General features: G+C 32.7%; 1 protein-coding gene across 1 annotated transcript in view; it reads left to right on the top strand.

The window, feature by feature from the left end:
* The first annotated feature begins 9,915 nt into the window (after positions 1–9,915).
* ida (anaphase promoting complex subunit 5 ida) overlaps positions 9,916–23,751 on the top strand; it is a 72,303-nt gene continuing 58,467 nt past the window's right edge. The window contains exons 1-2 of the mRNA XM_085814993.1: positions 9,916–10,338; positions 21,599–21,681. Of these exons, the coding sequence (XP_085671119.1) occupies positions 10,117–10,338; positions 21,599–21,681 (305 nt within the window). The 5' untranslated portion in view covers positions 9,916–10,116. The remainder of the gene's footprint in view (positions 10,339–21,598; positions 21,682–23,751) is intronic.

Genomic DNA, 23,751 nt, shown 5'->3' with positions numbered 1-23,751 from the left:
TAAATTTCTTCTGCAATGTTATGTTTATCAATATCAACATTCTCCCGCGTACAATGCAGAATCGTCTGCGAAGGTGGGCACGTTGAAAACTTGTAATTCTAACAAAAAATTTTGTCCTTGTCCTCTCTTGCGTAGTCATTGTCTTCTACAAAGCTCTTCTTCACAAATGTTTTAAGTCTGAAATTTTCATTATATGTGTATCTTTCCAACATCACTTATGGTTTTTCATTATGCACTAATCAATTCGCGCAGGAAAAAAGTAGTTGTTGCCTTTGGAAAGTTTTTAATTTTTTTCTACTGTAACCTTAACCGTGAGAGCTCTGTTATTTTAGATAATCAGAAATTCGAGCGCATAACTTCAAATAACAATTCGTGAAATTTCATTTTGGTTGTTTGAGCGGATAGTCTACCAAGGACCTTATATATTGGGGAAGTTTTTTTATGACCATCTCTTGTTATAAAGAACATGAAATAGTCCGGCAAATTTCCTTCATCATCATAGCATCTGCTCGGAAACAGAATGTTGGAAAATTCAGGGTTTTCATTTGTTTCCTCATGACAGTGTTGTGATACCATCATCAAACGTATTTGGACTGCGCCACATTTATAACAAGAATTGGTCCTAAATATTCCACAAAATGATCTAATAATTTTCATTCATCAGAATGAAAGAACCTGACTAATCTTAAACTTACTGTCTTGTTAACAATATGGTGTGTTTAGATTGTGCAGAAGGGCTATTAATCTGGAATCGGCCTTTTGCGTTGCATCACTTTTCAAAGTGTTGTACCCTGTATTATATTTAAAGAAATTAAATAATGAAAAATCTGTGTATATTTATCGCATTTTGAAAAAATAACGGTTTTTAGAGCAGTCAAATTTTGAATCACATATTCCTCCACCCGAATACGAGCAGCTGGAATTTCGAATTTGTTTAACTTTTTCATATTTTTAAAATGTTAACGAATTTTTGGATAACAAACTCAACGATTTCATAGCGAGCAATGGTAACGCTACGGTGAAAAACATTTTTTATCTCCAGCGCACGAGACTGTCTATGAAAAATTCTAAAGATATGCTGTTTTTAAATATTTTTATTGGAAATAAACATTAACCCAAATGCTTTCGAAACGTACATGTGTGTAAATGAAAAAAAAAAAAAAGCCTTTTTGGGGGTAATATAAAATTTGAAAGCTTTCAGATCTTTTTTTAAATTTTTATTATTATTTTTTCATTGATGGTTTTTCTTAATATCTCTTTATTATATTTATTTCTTGTTGTTATTTTATTTTTATTTATTCTTTGTTTATTTTCGTTTGCTTTTTTGAGCTTTCAATTTGTTTGTTATTGCTATTTATTTTATTTTAGTTTTATTTTATTTCTTCTGATCATTGGTATACTTTATGTTTAATTAGAATTAAATGTTTGTTTCAATTTGATTTTTCTATTTCTTATTTTTTAATTATATTTGATACCTTTATATTATTATTATGTATATTTCTAAAAACTTTTATGGATCTCTCCATCATGGCAAGTGGCTTTAAATAAAGAATAAATTAATGAAAATATTTCTAGTTTTAATTTAAATGTTAAATATTCCTGAAAACTTCTTTTATGTTGAAGTACAATATAGGGTTTAAAATATAGTAATTGTGAAACAGCATTGAAATTCAAAGACGTCAACTTCGTCACCGAGTGTCTTCCTTTCCCTATAATCCTATAAGTAAATTCTTGACTCTAGAGTTTAAGATCGGAAATCGTATAGATCAATGGTTCCAAATCTCTGGCGAAAACTAATAGTCCTTCTGGGCGAACGTCCCCTTTCAGGTTAAAAAAAAAAAAAAAAAAAAAAAAAAAAAAAAAAAAAAACTGAAGGCTTTCAGATTTCATATCACGACCAAAGAGAAGTTTTTATTTTTTTTTTATTTTTTTTACTTTTTATTATTATTTACACACACATGCACGTTTTGAGAGCATTCGAGCTAACGCACCTTTGGGGTAAAAATATCTAAAAACAGCGTGTCTTTAGAATTTCCGATAAACAATCTCGTGGGCTGGAAATATAAATGTTTTATTCCATACAGTATTGCCACTGCTCGCTCTGAAAACCTTGAGTTTGTTAATCAAAGATTCGTTAAAGTTTTACAAAATATGAAACAAATAATAAAAAAAATTCGAAATTCAAAATTCGGGCTTCTAGGTCTACATATTCCGATAGAGGACTACGTTATTGAAAATTTGCTGTCTCTAGGTACCTTTGTGTTTTCACAGTGCGTGAAATATACATACACTCATGTATATTCTTCGTAATTTAATTTCTATAACTATAATATAGTGCGATAATATTTGCTGACAACAACCTGAAAACTCTTTCAATACTTTTAGTGATTCGACGAAAAAAAAATGCCGTTTCGAGAAAGATAGCCCTTCTGGGCTAACCGCCTTTGGGCTAAAAAAGATATAAATTTCATTTAAAATTAAACTGAAACAATTCAACCTTTCTTTTGCAAACATTTTGGCAATAATTATAAACGGAGTTTCAGTAATAAAAAAAAAGAGTTTGATCAATGTAACTCATCGTTTATTATGTCTTGAATATAGAAAACATTCAGCCGTAATCAAAGTTTCTTACCGTATAAATAACATTAAAGAAAAAGAAAGGAATATAGTCACGCTACAAAAACACAAGAAAAAAATCTGATGTGTACACTACATGACTTTCTTGTACGTAATATTAAATTATACGCATTTGTTCCTGCATTTCATTTAAACTTATTTCCTCGAATTTCATTAGAGATATATTTCTCATTCAATTAATTAAATTCTCACTTCGCGACAAGGCAAAAATAAATAAAAGCTCAATATATTTTTATTAAAGATTGAAAAATATAAAACATAAATACAGTTAAAACAATTTAAAGAACAACTTTTACAATTAAAATTAGAGTTTCTATTCAAAAACAAACAATTCGGCCAGCTGGCGATAAAGCATATTTTTCAGTGCAGAAAGCTGAAAGTTTACTTTTGGTCACACTCGGCAAAAAGACACTCAAGGGGTAGAAACTGACTTAATTTGTTGCGGACGCTATGCTGAGTCATTAAATGAGATAATTTAATAACTTAAATATTAATTTCCGAATGGATTAAGCATGATTTAATTCGCTATAATAAAAGAAGACGTAAGGCATAAAAACGTTAACCAGAAGTAAGAGCAACATAATTCAATAATTTTTAAAGCAAAAAAATGCACAATTTACCAACATGTAAGAATAAAAATACTGAGCTCATGAAGCCGAGTAACAGATATATATATATATGTGTGTAAGAAAAATAATATGTAAAAGATTAAATTAGCAGCGTAAATTAATTTCCCTTCTCATTCTAAACATAGTAACTCCTCTCTGCACTGCGTCATTTCGAGAAAAATCTATGTCATATGATTCTTACGTAATTATGATGATGTAAATGAAACTAAAATTCAACCAGCCAATAGTAATGAGCAATATTAACTATCCGATCAGAATGTATTGAGAAACAAAACTAATTCAGTTTGACTTCAGATTTCATCCTGAACATTACGCACTTGCTTTCCACGCTTTGGCCTAGCTACACTGCTGTCTGTCTGCTCTGCTTTCTTGCTACAAAATTATCAAAAATGTAAGCCTTTTGGAACAGGCACGTTTAATGTGCCGACTTGTGTGTAGCCGCAATATGTTGCTCAAAATAAAGCTGAATATTAAATCTGCATTCGCTCTCAAATTCCTGCTCCTGGTCATTGCTTCTGCTCCTGAATATATCACAGCTACTTCTGAGTTTGCATCTATTACAGTGCCTGTTTCAAAAGGCTTACATTTTTGATAATTTTGTAGCAATAAAGCAGGACAGACAGACAGCAGTGTAGCTACGCCATAGCGTGGAAAGCAAGTGCGTAATGTTCAGAATGAAATCTGAAGTCAAACTGAATTAGTTTTGTTTCTCAATAAATTCTGATCGGATAATTAATATTCCTCTAAAATTACTATTGGCTGGTTGAGTTTTAGTTTCATTTACATCATCATAATTACATCAGAATCATATGACATAGAATTTTCTTGAAATGACGCAGTGCAAAGCGGAGTTACTATTTTTAGAATAGAGAAGAGAAATTAACTTACGCTGCTAATTTAATCTTTTACATATTATTTTTCTTACACGTATATATATGTAAGAATATATATATATATGCGGCAGATTGTATCCAAAAAGAGAGGACCAACTACATATTATAGCAGTCCTATATTCAAAATTTCAGCGTTCTGAGGCTACTCGTTTTTTGAGTTATGCGAGATAGATAGATACATACATACGTATCGTACGTACAGACACCACGAATAAATCTCTTCTGAATACATTTTAAATAAGTTTTATAATTCGTTTGGGGCAGGGATCGGCATGCATTTTGATGTAAAGTTCAGCTCTCCAGTTCCATACGGAAAAATTAATAATTTATTATCAGAACCCTTAAGGAATAAGAAAATATATTTTTAAGTACCTAATTTCTCAACAGCTTCTATTTTCATAATCGTTAATTACGCTTAAGATGACTGCAATGAGATAAATTTCATTGTTACTGTACTGTTAATTTGAACAATTGTTCATTTTTTAAGCTCCGCCGTCAGCATGGCAGCTTGTAAAAAAAGAGGAAAACTGAAGAAGAAAACCGAGAATTCAATCGAGATTGGGAGGAGTCATTTGCATTTATAATACAACACAAATAACCTTCCGAGTTGTCTCATTTGCCACCAAAACTCGCACACAATAAGAAGTCGAATTTGGGGAGACACTTCACTAGAAAATATAGCAAGTTTGTTCGTAAATATCCAACCAGGAACGCACGAAGAAAGCTCTTGACAAGCTCCAAAATAAATAAATAAATAAATAAATAAAATAAAATCTGAAAGGTTTCAGATTTTAAATTACGTCCAAATGAGCGTTTTTTTAACGTTTTGTGTGTAACTTTTATTTATTAAATATCATGTTCTTTGCACTTAAACCATAAAATTCAGTTCAATAGCAATGTCGCAAAATAATTTTAAAATGAGCATATCTTTAGAATTTCCGATACACAGTTCCTCGCGCTGGAGATAAAAAGGGTTCCCCCCGCCGTAGAATGTTGCCATTGCTCGCTTTGAAATCCTTGAGTTTGTTAATCAAAAATTCGTTAAAGTTTTACAAAATATGAAATCGATAGTAAAACAACCTCCAAATTTCAAATTTGGTCTTTCACATGCCCATATTCGTAGGAGGATTACGTCATTCAAAATTCGATGGCTCTATGTACCATTTTTTTTATCACAATGCGAGAAATATACATGCATAGGCATAAGAGAAATATACATACGGCACTCAAAGATTTTTCATTATTTAATTTCTTCAAATATAATGCAGGACTCTAAAATTTGGTGGCAACAGTTTGAAAAGTGAAACGGACATTTATAATGATTCAACGTAAAATCGCAAAATAAAAAAAATAGTCCTTCAGGGAGAAAGCCCCTTTGGACTAAGAAACAACAGTCAAGTTCCATGCTAAGTAACTGGATATAATCTTCCAATAATGTAAATCTGCCAAGCTCTGAGGTATCATTAGAAATTGCAAAAAGAGTAAAACCATTCACGTCAAATACGTAAAAGATTGTTTTGTACGTGCATCTGAATAACTGTTTCGTGATATTAAAATCAAAGCAGAAATCATGAAAAAAATCAAAGATTTGCCTTTATCTGCAAAAAGAGTACAAGATAGAACTGCTAAGATGTTTTCAAATGTAACACATAAGCAAGTGGAAGACATTCAGCTGGCTTATGCCTTATCACTTGCTATAGATGAGTCTTGTGACAGAAAGGACACAACACAAGTTAACCTTTTCATAGGGTATATGTCCTTCCAAGGTCCAAACGAAGAATTGTAGGATTGCTATCTCTCTCAGGGCAAACTCTCGTGGAGAAGATATAGCAAATGCTTGTGCAAAAATGATTGGAAGACAATGGAATCGATATTAATAAAATTGTTTTGATAGCAACTGATAGAGCCAGAAGTATGACAGGAATACATAGAGGGATAACGTCAATTCTTCAGAAAAAAATAAACCATGAAATTCTAACGTTTCACTGTGTAATTCACCAAGAAGCGCTTTGTACCCAAACATTTCCGGCCGAAATAGTTGAGGTAGCTTGGTAATTAAAATTATTAACAACATTTTGCACATCACCAGCCTTAAAGATTTCCTTGATCGATAACCAGTTTTCTGACCTGATTCTGCAAAATAAAGTGTGATGGTTTTCCGGAAGTAATGTATTGCAACGTTTTACTTTGTGCTTGAGTGAAATAAAAACATTCCTCAATGGAAAAAAAAAAAAAAAAACGCATTGACCGCCCCGAATTGGAAGAAGACAAACGGCTGCAAAACTTTTACTTCATGGTAGATACCACAATGAAATTAAATAAACTAAATTTAAAACTGAAGGAAAGGGCAAACCAGCCTACGCCTTGCTTGAAGAAGAAGTTTGTTTCGAAAACAAATTACTTATTTTTGTTGAAGACAGGGAGATTGGTAAATTTTAAAAATCTGAAGTATATCACAATGAGAGCAATGCAATTATTGACACGAATTACTTCAACATAGCTTTAAAAAATATGAAGGATGGATTCGCTGAGAGATTCGAGCAATTCAAAACAAAAGTACTCTTGCGTTCATAGTAAATCCTCTCAACGCAAATACAAATGATATTAACAATGAGACATTAGGAACTGATGGCTAGATCGCTTCAAATGCAACTGCTATATTTGAAAACCAAAGACGTGTGGAGTGGCAAGTTCACACAACTCAAGAGCAAGTTGGAAATGTTAGAAGTCCAAAAAAGCATGCACATCGAGCAGCACAAGTGGACAGCTTTAAAAGAAATTCCGCGTGTTGAGGTCCTCATATTCGGCTCATGGAATAGTCTTCTAGAAAGGTACAGTGAAGTGAAGAAGTTGGCATATGGAGTATTGACGATATTCGGGTCGACATATTCGTGAGAGCAAGCGTTCTCTTGCATGAACATAATAAAAAGTAACATTTGAAGTGAACTAACAAATAAAAATCTAGAATCATGCTTGAAACTTAACAAGTTATAAGCCAGATTTAATCAGTCATCTAAAAAGGCATGCAAAGCCAATGCTCCCGTTGATGTAACTATCTATATTTGTGTTTATATACATTCTTGGACAAACAAACAAACAAACAAACAAACAAACAAAAAACAAAAAAAAAAAAACGACGCAACGAGAAGATATAAAGCAAATTGGACACAAATCGATATGCATACAGGTTTCGACGGAAAATGCAAAATCTTACATTTTGGCTACCAATGAATGAACGGTTGCCGCTACAGCGCATCTGATCTGCACAACTGGCAGGATGCTTAAGAGGAGAAATTACGATTCCAGGACATAAATTCTTCCCGAATTTCATTCTGTACACTATGGTAGAAAGTAACTATGCCTCGCATACAGGTGCGCAAAAGATATGCGCACATGTCATAATTTGAGAGAGGTCGTATAGTGGGAAAAGAAGCCAGTTGGTTTTATCGGCGAATAGCTCGACATTTGAGTAGGAGCGATGCCACTATTAGACGATGTTGGCAGGAATAGGTGAACCATGGCCGCACACAGTGTCAAGAAGGAAGCGGTAGACCTAGAGAAACGACAGAACGTGAAGACCGCGCAATCGTCAGAGCGGCACTCACAGCCCCAGATGCATCATTATCATCGATTGTACGTGCAACTAGGGCTTCAGTAACCGCAAGGACCATTCATGGACGGCTCACAGAAAGGGGGCTGAGGTCACGGTCCCCCTTGCGCCGACTACCATTGACCTCTGTACGACGTCAAGCCCGTTTGCAGTGGTGTCGGGCTCATTCGCACTGGAATGTCACTGACTGGAGTAGAATAGTCTTCGGTGATGAGTCCCGCTTTGAACTGAGCCCCGATGACCAGCGAAGGCGAGTATGGAGACTACCCGGACAGCGGTGTGATACCAACCTGACTGTCTTCCGGCGGACAAGCCTACAGCCAGGAGTGATGGTTTGGTGTGCCATTTCATTTCATAGCAGGACCCCTTTGGTTGTCATCCGTCGCGACCTTACAGCACAGCGGTACGTCGAAGAAGTTCTAAGACCCGTTGTGTTGCCGTTCATGTCACGCCATCCTGGGCTTACATTTCAGCAAGATAATGCCCTCCCCACACTGCACATGTTTCTACTGCTTGCCTTAGTCTTGCCAAATATTACCTTGGCCACAAAGGTGGCCGGATCTCTCTCCTAATTGAGCACGTTTGGAGCATTATGTGCAGGGCCCTCCAACCAGGTCGTGATGTTGACGATCTAACGCGCCAGTTGGACAGAATTTGTCACGATATCCCTCAGGAGGACATCCTCAGCATCTATCAATCGATGGCAAGCCGAATAACTGCTTGCATAAGAGCCAGAGGTGAACAAACGCGTTACTGGCTTTTTCACTTTGTGAAGCTGTATCACTTCAATAAATCGTCCAATTTTTCTCAAACAGTAATCATTTGTTTTTCCGTACATGTACATCACTTCTACCAATTTTCGTCCCATTCAGATAACTCCTTCTGGGTGCGTTTTTTTTTTTTTTTTTTTTTTTTTTTTTTTTGTCTAAGAGTGTGTGTATATATATATATGCTATTCCATATTTAAAGCCGTTTATTTTAAGTCAAAAATCAAATATATTTAACCAAAACTATAATATTGAAAGGAAACTTTTTAGTGGCTCTTGAAGAACTGGGAAATTTTGTAAATTGTAACTTTTGGCTCTTCCCTTTCAAAAGGTTGCCGACCCTGGTTTGCGATAAAAGTGTACTTTATTCCGTCCTTACGTGCAGATGTCATGCAAAATATCATCAAATGGCATTCGATAGCGGTCAAAATGAATATTTTCGTTGAAATATGGTACCCGGAAATTTCCGGGTACCATATTTCAACGAATTACAATACTTCCTTTACTTCGTACAAGGAAGTAAAAAATTAGTAAAGGTATTTGTTGATAGAAAAATATATTGCTTGCTTTAGTCTAGTCATGTTTCTACTGCTTGCTTATATTCGTCGAAACTATTCGCTGTCTATGTTGCAGTGTTTCTTATAATTAAACATTAAGTTTAGGAAAAGTCTCACATACTTGAAATTTGACATATATTTTTGACAGTAAATGAAATTGGATTTTTGTATGATATAACCCAGGTGGCAAAGAAAAAAAAAAAAAAAAAAACTAACTTGAAAAACGTTAACTTTACAAATCATTGACGTTATACTGAAATTGATGTTTATCGAACTTCGCACTGATGACGCGGCTGTCGGTAAATTGAGGTTCTAGCATGTTGATATGCGCCGTCATCGGTTTATCTTCATTGCTCGATTTTGTTCAAGTTCCTTGAACTGTTCTTGGCCAAATGTTATGAATAAAATTTTAAAATTGACCGTGTAATGCTTGTTTAGAAAAAAAAAAAAAAAAAAAAAAGGCTATTATAAAGTCTTTGGGAGTTTCATTTAACGTACCAAAGGAAGCATGTATGATCTATGCTTTTCAAGAGACTAAATACTGGTTTCCCGAGACTATTCTTTCAAAAGAGTGCGTAAAGAATTAAAACGGTTCAGTATTCGATGACGCGAAGGTGGAAATGTTCTTTGTAAAGTGCTCTGCGAAATTCGGTTTTATTGCTTCGTCTTAGGAAATGCTATTTAACCCTTTCGACACGGCGCGCCTTTGTTCCTTGACACATGGGACGCATGGGCAAAGCATAGGAGTCGAAAATAGTCGTCTTGCAATCCGGGGATTTTGCTTTCCCTTTAGAAATGCTTATGCAAAGAAACGGAAGAAAGACGTGTTTAGTGCAAAACGATTTGGAAATTTTTAAATGTATACAGTTTCGTAAAATATAGTTTATGCTTTTGCATTGTAATGTGAATGTTGAAAGATAAATCAGTTGATTTATAAAAGAACTTATGAAATTAACAAAATTATGATCGTAGTGTGATTCAGTTTTGTTTTGGAAAAGTGTGGTAAATTAAAGATAAAAGAACATGGTACCACCAGATCTCACACCACCTGCATCCAGTTCGAAATCTTCGCGCGACTATGTAACAGTGCATAAGATTTCTCTTTTAGTTTTAATTAAAGAATTTTGTCATGTTAGACAGCGTACTTTGCTTAAACCGGTAGACGCAAAGCCCGACGACAGTGCTTGGGACCATTCATTTCGACAAGATAGAGACTTTGCTTCCACTATGTTGAAATTAATTCAAGTAATTTCTGATTTTATAATTTGTTTTCTTATTTTTAGTTTCTACTGTATAACTGATGTGTTTGTTCGTACGTAAAGGTTAATTAATAATTTCAATTTAATTATAGTAAACACATTGAATTATAGGTACTTTTCCGTTTCGTCGGCGCAAATCTCACCAAGCAGACTTTATTGGCGACAACACACAATATACACATAATAAATGTTAGTTCTAAGAAATTTTTAGTTTTATGGTATAAGCATTTTAATATCGTTTAAAATTTTGTAGAATTGGGTGCCGCTTCGATTAGCGACAATTTTTTTAGCTCTAGTGTACAATTGGGTGCCCCTTCGATTAGCGACAATTTTTTAAAATATTTTGGCGATGAAACCTCACTTCTCGTTACCAGGATCGTTTTAACTTTGTTTTAGCTTCCTGATTTTATTTAAATGAAAATAGATTGATGTCTGCATGGACAATTTTAAGGCAAGGCACAATGCCTAGTTTGTGCAATTCTAGGATGTTTTTTTAAGTGAAAACAGATCGATATGTACATGGACACAGAATTTGTACAATTCTTTGACTTCTTATTTTGGTTTGGTGTAGCGGCCATCATGAAATTGTGCCTTCCTGGCGCCGATCTTGGTATCAAAAAAGAATCGCCAAACAACAAAGATCACCCAATTGTAAACTTTTGGTAATTATCTACATTAATTTTAAGGGTACTATTCCGTTTCGAGGGCCGTAAAAAAATTGCAGCGAAAATGTATGCGCAAAAGCGCCAAATCTAGCAAAGCGCCCATTTAACAGCACGCCAAATCAGGCGTACGCACTGATTTCAGTTTGCGTAAGTTTATATAGTTCTATATTTCTTAAGGCGCCATTGAAATACTAGTTTAACTTTTAAATACTTTTTTGATTTTAAATTCTTCTTTGATATCCTATGGATTTAAATATTTAGGAATTGCCCATGACGAAAAGTGTGCAATAGAATTTTGGGTAAAGTGCAGAATCACCCATTGCTTGATGCATTTTTAAGAATAGCACATACTTGGTATCTATGTACATATCGACCCATTTCCACTTAAAAAAATCCCAGAATTGTACAAAAATGGCACTGCGCACATCCTTGACTTTATATATGTACACATCGACCTATTTTCACTTAAAGAGTAAAAGAAAATTGACAAAAATCTAATTGTTTTTAACCGTGTAAAAAGCGGTAAACAAATAAGTGGGCGATTCTGTACTTTAACCGAGAATGTTTTCAAAGAAAAGGCATCGTTCATTATCGAAAATTATCTTTGAACAACCAGCAAGATGAAATTGTGCTTTAGGGATCACTCGGTAGCGAAATAGCGATGCAGGTGTCCATTCAGTTATGTTTAGCAATTTTTATATAAATTATAATAATGATCTGAAATAGTTATTTACTCTTATGCTTCCATTCAGTCATATTTAGCCTTTTTTATATAAATTGTAATAATAAAAATGTATTATATGAAATTAAACTTTCATCTAAATTAAAACATCAATCTTAGTTATTTACTATTATACTTCCTTTCTTGCGTTAGGGTTGCCGCAATTCTTTTTGGCAGCACTGGCATCAACAATAGTTTGGCGATTTTTTACGGGCCTCAAAACCGAATAGTACCATTTTAAGTTACATCTTAATTTGGAATACGATGTTAAGTGTAAGAATTATTTCAGTTCGTATGAATATCTAGCTTACTCAGAAATTATGTGAAACTACAGTGCTTCACTTTGCTAATGCATTCTCGTTAGAATTAATGAATTTAACCCTTGACTTTGCCTTTTCTATATTTTCGCCTTCGGGGGAGCAGTGTGATTGCACCCTATTTGACTTACTTACCGCGAATTTCCTTAGGCATAAAATTGAACTATCTGGGTAAAAATTCTATATAATTGTATGCCAGTATTGATAAAGAAACAATCAATCTGATAAGAAATGGCTGCAGCTTGTTTTGAAAATGAGGCGTAGAAGGTTACCAGCGAGGATATTCCCTTTGGCATTGGTTGTATTATTTTTGGCCACTTTAACGTTTGCACTGGCAAAATGTAAAAGTACCAAATTGGGTAAACTAAAATTATAAATATTATTTAATTTGATTTATTTTGTACGTACAGATTAATTATTTTTCAAAACTGTAAAAAATAGAAGTAACAATGTATGTTTTAAAAATTATACATCATTATGGTTCATTATTCGAAAACAATTAAAAAAATTCACAGTATTAAAAAATATCTAAATCGTACATGTCACTTTTTTTGCACCATTTGTTTAGCAGTTGTGTTTATAATTAATTATCTGAGTTAAAATGATATTTTTTCCTACACCGTCGAATTTGATCTGCCTGTGAAGAGATATCTATAATTAGAGAGAGGGAGAATTAATTCCTTTAAATGACTGATTAAGAGAAAATTAGCATAAGAAATGTGGAACACTTTCAGGAGCAATTTTATTTAGCAGGTATTTCATTGTTCAAGAATGAAATAACTTTCTTTAACCCTTTTTATAATTCATTTCATGTTGTATTACTTTCTAATTTTGTCCTGTATGAGCAATAATTACAGATCCTACAAATGATTTAAAAACTGTATTTTGATAGATTAGTACTTCTAGTGAATCATACACCAAAATATGAACTTTCTAAACAAATTGATATAATAATTGACTGTGTGCCACCCGGACAGTATAGTGGCTAGGGGAGCTGACTGCGTTATCGAAGGGCTCGGGTTCGAATCCTGGAGAAGGCATGTCTGTAACTGTTCGTCCCCTCATAGGAGGCAAAAGTGGCACACCTTTTAATGCTTCCATAATAAATGACCACCGCTTCTGGCCTTAGTAGTGGCCAAGCTGAAGTTGGCTGAGGGCCTTCCATCGGTTAAAAAATAATAATAGTAATAATTGACCATACTCTTGATTTCCTTACATAAAAGGATCTTGTGCTATTTTAATGAATAAAATGTACTTTTTGGGGGTACCATCTCATTGAAGCCATATCATGCATTTGGGCTTATTTCTTCTCTCACGTCGTTGTCTTGTTACTAGGCAAAATAAAATGATTATGAACTGCAACAAGGATCATTCTGTATTTTTGCAGCAAAATCCTCCAAAAATCCATTGGGGGATAAAAACATGGCCAATCTATTTTTTTTAAAATTAGTTTTTATCAGTTTCCACAAATTTATTGCGTTAAATGGCTTTAACATTAGTATGAGATAACAAGAAACTGCACATACCTCTGCTAGGTAATTTATTCCAATTAAAAGTAACCATCCGCTAAGCTTTGTGATGATTCATATGAAAATGGGATGAGTCATCTGAACCGAAAATGCAATCGAATGTGATGAATCATCTAAGATTTACTTTCATATCCTTTGTGTAAAGTTTTATAGAGATTGTAAAATTGTGTTCTAAAGCCAGTTAACTGTTGCAAAAACTTCAGTACGCTATAAACTCAGTAATGACATTTTTCAAAAACAAATGATAAGTATGAATTTTTAACCATCAAGATGAAGATTGGCTGAGAGAGGTCTTTCTTCTCAAATTTTGCACTCACTTGCACTCTTAGAACTTTTCCCCAGCTGTAAACATATGGTGCAGGTTTAAGATGACATTTTCAATGTTATTTTAACCTGCACCACTTCTGCACTGAAGGTTTAAGATGAAAATGTCATCTTAAACCTTCATCACTTGCAGGTTTAAGATGACATTTTCAACAGTTATTGCTCTGATTTTGAAGTTTTATGCTACCCAACTCGTAGCTTTCCTGCTTGACAACATGCTCAATGTTTCCTGATGCTGGTATAGCCTTTTCCTGCTTCTTTCAGATGTAACAACTTCTGCAGTGGCAAAGTGCCACATTTCTCTTTCCTTTAGTTAGAACCTTTTCACCTAGAGAACGTAACTTAGATTTCTTCATATGCCAGGCATTTCAAGGGGTTCGCCAAGGAATTAGTGAGATCACGGAAAGTATCTCCTGCTAAATGTCAGTATACCTATAAAGTATCAAAATATGTTCCCATTAGCCTCACCACTTCAGCTTCAGAAAGATGCTAAAATGTTGTGCTGAATAGGCTGCCTGTTATTGTTCATCATTTGAAATATTTAAAACTGCAATTTGTAACATTTCTTTTAGTTAAAAATCATATTAATTATGCTTCGCTATTTGGCTATAAAACTTCAAAGCGATATTGCTTTGGAAAATTATCTTCTTACTCCTCTTTTTTAAAGTTTTTTTAATTTGTTGGGTTGAGAAATAAGTAATGGCTGTTCTTTTAATTTAAAAAATTTTTATTTTAACAAAACAAAAAACAATAAATTAGTCAATAACATCCGAGTTTCTGGACTTTCCCCATAGACCCAAGATGTCAAACTATAGCCATTTGGCTACAGCCCATTCCTTCAGCTAATTCTCGAGTTGTTTGATGCACATTTTCATGCAGAAGTTGATTCAAACAGTCTTCATCAAACTCATTTGGTCGTCCAGAACAAGCAGTGTCTTCAAGGTCGAAATTTCCATTTTTTTAATTTGGCAAACCAATTTCTTGCAGTTTGTTCAAGCATCGCACCTTCTTAACAAATCTCTTATGCAGCATTGGCACCTTCATTAACCACCAAAAGAAGAAGAAGGCGTTGAAAATGCTTATTTTTGTTGACTTGACCCTCCAATTTAATGATCTGAAAAGTAACAAAAATGAGCTCAGACAAAAAAATCAAATATGCCGTCTTGTAGAAGGAAAGGTACTCTTTCGAATAACACAAAACGTTATGCCAAAACATTTTATTTTTACCACATAATTGTAAACACAACATAAACGGCCATTACTTATGTTTCAACCCAATACAGTACAAAGTCCGAAATCAGGACATCCATTATCCAGAATGATCTAAAATCCGGACCTCAAAACCACCAACAAAATTTTTCTCGTAAGCTTTACGCATGCGCATTTAATTTCCCCCTCTGCGCATAATAAAACATCTGGAGAGTCCCAATTCTTAATTTCTCTTACACACTAAATAAAATACTTTATTATTAAAGAAACAATCATTATAGCATAAATTTGTATGATCAGTAATTTGGCTCCGTTCCTGCGTATTTGTTTGGCATGCATCTCAAACCGAAACATTCTACATAGATACATCATTGATCTGACACCAACCTGGCAAATCATTATTTATTATACTTTCCTTTCATTACCATATGTTCATCAAAACATGACAACTTGAGCAATGACTCATGTAGCGATACCTAAACAATTTTTTTATGTTAGTATTTGAATAATAAAGGAGTGTGGTAACCTTTCATGTTGACATTATGCTTGACGATGATTACAGATTTCAGTTGCGCTAAAAAATGTTGGCAGGGAAAAATTAAACAAAAATTTCTTTCCATATGCTTAAATAGATTTTGTTGATGATACTCATAGACCCAAAGATTACATTTAGATCATAAATACTTCATTATTTCATAAATGGTGATTTCATATTTTTAATTTTATAATTTCTACATGCCATCTTACTAGATTTAAACTGATGATCTGTTATCCAGAAAAATCCCAAATCCGGAATCGCCTAAATCCCGACTAGTCTGGATTTTGGACTTTGTACTGTATTAATATTAATGTGTAAAAATAAATATGATCAAAATTTATAATTTTTTTCTAAAAATATTAGGTGCTTTCTGATTATCTACGTGCTCCAACAAAAAGTTTTAAGTTCTTTAAGGTGCTTCCACAAAAAATTCAAAAAGATCCTTTTTCTTTTTTCTTGTGTCATATACAGTGGGTGGACTTTCCAATGCCATACTCCTCGCATAATTTTGAGACGGATATGCCTTTATGCATTTTTTTGCAGCAATTCCACTTTTTGTTTAATGGACATCAAAACATGGTTTTGCTTTGTCGATCCTTTGGCAACTCCAGAATTGGAAACTCTTCTCGACATAATCAAAAGTTCAAGCTTAGTTTTTATAAAATTGCCGTAATAGTAACAATCTGCAAAAAAAAATAAGCTGTATCAAATTAGAAGATCAGGGAGCAGCGCAGTCTGCTACATTAATTGAAATGCCTTATAATCAGTAAAGATAATTGTAGCCTAGTTTAATAGCATCTGTTATACATTATTGGCTGTGTATCACAAGATTGGCGACGAAAACCAAGTTGTTTCGCTAAATTTTGTCTTGCTCCTATTGCATACTGAATTAAGCCTGAATTGTATAAGTTTACTTATTTACTATAAACTACGTTTATTTCTTGCGCATGCTTAAAACTAATCCGAGTTCTGAATAAATAAACTCCCACATATACTTAAGGCTTTATCTAGAGCCAGCGCTCGATACCGCCTGGTGCAGTCTCTACAAGTCCTAAATTCTGCTACAAAGCGCTTTATTAAGTTCTAATATTTTACCGCGCTTAAACTTTGGATCCCAGTGCTTTCCCTAAATCATAAAAACTTCTCATCCCTTAATTTTGCTGCTTGGTGCTTCCCCGAATTCCAAAAATTTCGTCCTCCCTAAATTCTGCCACCGCTTCTGGGTTTATGTTGAATAACATATCAGTTATTCTTAATTAAAATAGCACTAAATGTAGTCTTTGGCCTATGAGTTTCATTAACAATATCTATTTTTAGCATATGAAAAGAAATTTTTGTTGAATTTTTTCTCGTCACCATTTCTTAGAGAATTTTAAAATCTATAATCATCGCCAAGCATAATGTTAGCATAAAAGGTTGCCATACTCTTGTTATTCAATTACTAATATAAAAAAAGTTTAGACATCACAGCATAAGTTATTACTGAAGCTGTCATGTATTCGTAAACATGCAGTGATGAAAGAAAATATAATAAATAATGACTCGCCAGGTCGGCGTCAGGTATATAAAATAGGTGAATTTTTCTGTTTGAGATGGAACTAAAAATGAAATGCACATGCGTAAAGCATTAACAAAAAAAATTTTTGTGGCTCCGAGGTCTGGATTTTAGAACATTCCGGATATTGGATGTCTGTATTTTGGACTTTGTACTGTGTATGGTATTTTCTGCTTCCTTCCAGCATGCCTTCATGATCTAATGACACATATATAAATTTAACACATATCGTAAGTCGTGCTTTCGAGACATCCATCAGCTCAGTAGAACCGGAGATATAGAACGGTCTCTCTTTTTTTTTTTTTTTTTTTTTCAGTGTATCTCCCATTCTACTGGGCTGATGGATGAAATTCAAATTGCGTTTTTCATATTTGAAAGCACAACTTGGGATATATATTAGATTTATATATAGAGCATTGTTCTAATAGTATAGGTATTTTGACATAAAATCAGACTTTTTCTGAAATGGCATCGCAGTTCCATATTTCGATTTTACTACTCAAATTATACTTAAATATTAAATTTTGTAATTTTTCATCAGAAATTTAGAGAAAAATTTATCTTGCCGCATTTTTTTCAGTTTGTGTCAAGAGTAATTCACTCCACGAATTTCTTAATTTGTAGCAACCTATTTTCCTTTCCTTTTTTTCATTGTACACAAGGGGGGAAAAGTCATTGTTGATACTTTCAAGTAATTTTAACAAAGTGCATAAACCACATTTGGTGGTATTATTGGTTCTGACAAATATGCCAAATTTCAAAATGTGCCACTATGTAAATTCATGTATATCTTAATAATAATGATAATTTTGAATAAAACACTCTAATTTTTTGCAGGTGTGCCTAGAAGTACATCTATTTTAAGATGATGTTAAAAATTTTATAGGTTATAATACAAAATTTTTTTTCAAAAAATGTATAAAAAAAGTTTTAAAATACAAATTTAAAAAATAAATCTAAAAAATGAGCAATTTATATTTGAATTAAGCCTAGATTTTGAATTTGTGAAATCAAGTAAGTTTAATAAAAAAAAGAGGTATTAATAAATATATATCAAATTCAATGGTACTGTTTCATTAGAGTGGCATCAGTTAAAAATGGGCCACTTTTTTTTGCCGCCAATTCTCACCAAGTTTTAAATTAATTCTGTAAAAAGTTAATTTTTTTTTTTTTAAGAAAGTAAATTTTTCTTTTTAATTCTGTAACTTAGAATATTCTACACATAAATAAAAAATATCAAAGCAAAACAAAATAAAAACTAAGCACGTGGCATAAAGTTATGAATATCATTCAACATTGCAAAAAAAAATTTAGTTTTTAAATATAGTTGATGCCACATATATTCTATTAAATATGATTCTGAATAGTGGCGAGCAGTGCCCCTCTGATGTTTATTTCTCCATGTAGCAGTGCCCCACAATTGCTCCACAGTTTGGATATGGCATCCAGTTTTGGGGTTTACAAAATTATAACTGTGATTCGCCATGAAATGTTCGCACCCAGCATTCCGTAGTTATTGCTTGTATCCTTTACAGCAGTCTGAAAATATAATGCTGCCATTCAGTTTTCTTGAATGGCAGTCATCAATGTCGTAGCACAACAATCAGGAATGGTGGCTAGAAAACATTCCTTGCTTTCACGGCATAAATCCCCAAATACTCATTGTTTGGGAAGAATACATCAAATGTTGTTTTTCCTTCTTGTAAAAAGACTTTCGTCTATTTCTACGATTTTGTTGGTTCCACCGATTTTAATTCTTTTACGAGGCATCAAACTATTTGAACATACCTCCCTCAAGTAGTTATTCCAGTTTACTGCCGTATTATGGCTCATTTCTAATTAAAGTTCGCAAAATTAAATCGACGTCAGTTCTTGACACCACAGATAGATGAAACGAACGGCATTGAGAAAAGTAAGACATGAGCCTTCAAACATGTTTTGGTTCTCAATCCTTTTTTTTTTTTTTTTTGACAGCAAGAACGTACATAACAATGCCATATATATAAGAGCTTTGTTTGAGTCCAAAGTTAACTTCATTGAATGATTTTGTGAGCAAAGTCTGTTGCTATGAATTATTCCTTTATCCTGAAAGAATCATATGGCAGCCTTTTTGTCATTAGGTAACTGCCAAATTGTGTAATCCATCATATTTAAAAAAATGGTGAAATATGGCAAAAAAAATAACCAGTGATGATGTTTCAAATGAGACCTAGAACTCTCAAGCCATGATATTTTAAATGTAAATATTAAAAATAATGAGCGATGATATTTCAAATGGAAAGAATTCTTGAGCCGCAATATTTCAAATGTTAAATTCTCGAGGCAAGATATTTGGGTTGGTTGTTGCCACATTTGTAACTGACGCCACTCTAGTGGAATTGTACCAATTCAATTAACATTGAGGAGTTAAAATTTTGAGAGTTAAATTTTCAAAAACTACTCGTACGATTTTTCACAAAACTTGGCAGTTTGGCATAATTTGAGTTGTAGAATCGAAATATGGAAAAAAATTGGCATGTCATTTAAAGAAAAGTCCAATTTTGTGTGAATATACCTATATTGGAACAAAGCTATATATAAATATAATACATATTCTAAAACTTGTTTTCGAGACATGAAAAACGCAAGTTGAATTTGGTCAATCGGCCCAGTAGAACGGGAGATATAGAACCGTCCTTTTTTTTTTTTTTTTTTTTTTTTTTTTTTTTTTTTGCTGTGTGCGTACCTATTTTCATTTTAAAAAACTAGAATTGCTCACCATTGCACACAGCCTCATCACTGAGCACCAGCCATGACCACAAACTTCCTAGAACAATTGCAACTTCAACATACACTCCAATCTATTAAAATTAAAAGAGAATTTGTTTTTAACCTTTTAAAAACAGGCCATTTTAAAAAAGAAAGTAGCAATCAGAAACACAAATCAGATGACAGAGACAAATATGATGCAACTCCTTTGATTCGAGTTATAAAAACGTAACATTTCTAGAAAAATGTCCTGTAGATGAAAAAAAGCTGTTATATTAATTTCATTACCTAACAACAAAATGACAAAATTTGGTGTGCACCCAGTATTTTACTTTATGCAGTAATAATAAATGAAACTTATCCTCAGTTCTCTCCTTCCATTACACATTTTGAACATACTTTAGTCACTCGATGCTTTTAGTCACTTCCCATAACTCTACACATCCAAAACCATCTATATAGTAGTTTTTTCCCTCTACCAATTTCATACTTATTTCAGAAATTCTACATTTTTAAAATCTTGCAATAAAAATTTTCTCCATACATTGTTCAGTCATGCTTTTTTTACCCTTTCACTCTAAAGGGTTTAAAAAAAAAACCCCAAACTCAAATAATCATCTATACTGCAGGATGCACCAAGATCATATATACTGATCAGTGATCAAAACACTCTTTAAGCCAAAGAATTCTTTTCTGTGTTTTTGAGTAGTTATACTTCTAAATTTTAAATCAAGCATTCAATATTTTCATTCGTTTGGTAAATCTTAATGACGCACTTTTGAGCACTAATTTGTTGTGTTAAATGCTAACACATAGTAAAGTAGATTTATAATAAAAAAAACTTACACAGTAATATAAATATGACATTTCATCTCAACTCAGAAAGTAATTTAAATTTTCTTCAAATATGAAATTGAGCTTAACTATAACATTATAAACCTAACATTTTAAGTCAGTTAAAACATCATTTGAATTTTCTTTAAATATGAAGATATAGCATAACTATAACATGTTCCTAGAAAGAGGTATAGCTAAATATTGCATCATAAAAGGGTGTGTCCAAGCCTAACTAAAGAGTGCTTTGATTTGTGCATCATCTAGAATTGAGCTGTAAACCTGTCTTTGGAGTTCTTGTAAATGTCTTTGGAGAGCATTTGCAAAATCTTTGACAACTAATTTTTGGCATCTAGTGTGTGAAAAGCAATAGCTATTTTCAAAATGCAAGTTTGCTAATTCCATACAAGAGCAGTAAATCAATTAAATTAAGAAAGCAAGAAACATCAATTATAAAACACTTAAAATTTTCAAAATATCCTTTTTTATGCTGCTGATCTTCCTAAATGGACTGCAATCTTTTTGCTTATAAAAAAGGGGGGAACTGCTTAAACTTGATGCCTTACTACTTCCACATTGCATAGCAATCAAAACAAACATGTGCTATACTTGCCATATAAAGAATTTTTGCTGACTTCGTGGGTTGTCACATAGCTATATTGGTGGTATACTACTTTCATCTGATGAATACTTCTTCAGAACTTTTTGGCAGGGGTGTGGATAATTAGAAGGTACCAATATTTATTTATATTATGAAATTGGATAATTCATTTTATTTTATTAATATTCATTACTTTTCTAACTAGAATCCGGATATGGATCTGAAACGTTTAATCAACATTATTCATCCAGTCATGCATTCAAAAACTTATCAGCTATTTATTGACAGGTAAGTGTGTTCTACATATGTAATAGCTTTTTAAAAAGTAAGTGAATTTTTATATTTGTTAACAAGAGTAAGTGTTTTAAATTACATGTTATGCCTGTTTTTGGCCTAGCATTGTTAAAGTGGTGAATTTTTTAAATGCTAAGCAAAGGTTTTTTTACAGCTCTTTTTTTAATGCTTAAAACTATTTTAATAGTATTTTAAAATTATAATTTTATTAAAATTTTTAAAATATAAACTGAGAAAGTAAAAGCTTTGAATTGATGTTATATAAGTACTTTTTGAAATATTTGCTTGGTTTTACACAATAATATTGTACATAAACTAATGGCTAAAATAAGTAAAAAATGGTTTCCCTTGTGTTATAGTCGCCTCCATGAAATGAAATCATTGCCTTCGCATTTCATCATTAAAGTTGAACTCTAACTGAAAATGAACCCTACTTAAAACCTTGTACATATTCCAGCCAACAATCTCTTTTGTTATTTTTTAAGTGCTTTTTATACCATTTAATGGATAGGAGTTCTTCTGTCGAAAGTAAAGGAACTGCAGTGTTTTCTGAAATGTTAGCTGGGAACTGTAGAATAAATTTTCATTAAAAATGTCTTTCTTCTTCCTGCAACTTGCATAATCTCTGAATGAGTGTATATGAGCCAGTTTCTCTCAGAAAGTCCTCCATGAAGGTATCCCTTCCTTTGGGCAGGTAGCCCAAAAGAGTGAATAAACCAATTCAGACCAAACTAAAACAATTTATGTGCTACTGCTTAGGAAATTAAAACATTTTTGTAGTCATATTAATAGTAGTTGAAAAAATTATATGCTAGAACTTCCACTAGAAATTATATGCAAGAATACTCTCAATTAACTTTGAGTAAGAACAAGATGACATCCATGGTTAACAAAAAATCACAATTAATTCAAGAGCAGTTGGAAGCAGACACAGGAGAGTTAACAATTTACTTGCACTTTTAAAGCAGTTTAATTTGGAGAATAAATTCATTTGGTGATGTAGATTAAATCAGTATTTGAAACAAGAAGATACACTTCATAACAAAAAAAAAGCAATGTTTTTATTTGTATTATCCTTGAATTTCAATATGCGTTGCTGGGTAACAGTAAGTTAAAAGCTGTATCTGCTTTTGCAATCATATTCTGTACACAATGGCATTAGCCAGAGGTTTCGCCACCTGAGGCAATCCCAACATTTGCTGTTTTGGAGTGGTTCCTGAAGGAGTAGTTTCCTTCATTGATACTCCAAAAAATTACTAAAAAATATCATAATAACATATAGCAGGGGGAGGGGGAATGGATATTTTTTAAGTAAAATTTTAATTCTAACATTTTAGAATTATATTGTTATTTTGCTATTTTTCCACTCACAAAACATTTGATGATATAGAAATCTATTTTATTGCTTCAATTGCTATAATCAGAGAATTTCTTTGTAGGTCTTAAATACTTTGTAAATAATTTTTATTAAGAAAATTTTTCTCATAAATAGCAGCACTTTCAGCAACTGTGGGAAAAATTTACAGTAGTATTTAAATATTTGGGACTTTTTCTAGAGATTCCATTGTAGAAAAAATTGCAAAGTAATACTCTTTCATGTCCCTGTTTTGGTGTCTCTAACAGTAATGGATACAAAATGTTGAAATATTTCACTCTTAATGAGGAATTCGTCGTTGTTAATGTCATCATGATCAAAATTTATTTTATTATTCACATTTTTCATTGAAAATTTTGGAGTAACTAGGATTAGGGTATATAGCCATTAAAATGTCATAATGATTTCTTGAAGTACTTTACCGAGTGTAAAAACCATTTTTCTTATAAATTCATTTCCACATGGCAATCTAAGATCTCATTATTCATTGCCTGCCTCGATAATCCATTTGAGTACTCTTGTATAATATTGTTTCATGTGAAAGATGCCAAAAATGTACTGCCCAGGCTGGACTGCTTCTTCTTTTAGCTATGCCTCTGTTTATGCAGCTGTGGTATGTCCTACTTTCATATACATAATGTAACTCTACTTTAATAAAACATCTGAATAAATATTTTATTTAATTTACA

Source organism: Stegodyphus dumicola, chromosome 1 (assembly GCF_044657685.1).
Source record: "Stegodyphus dumicola isolate Sdum_Otavi_A_Nest chromosome 1, ASM4465768v1".
In the NCBI taxonomy this organism is placed as follows: Eukaryota; Metazoa; Arthropoda; class Arachnida; order Araneae; family Eresidae; genus Stegodyphus; species Stegodyphus dumicola.
Note: the sequence above shows the minus strand (reverse complement) of the source record. Positions and strands in the feature narration are given on the sequence as shown.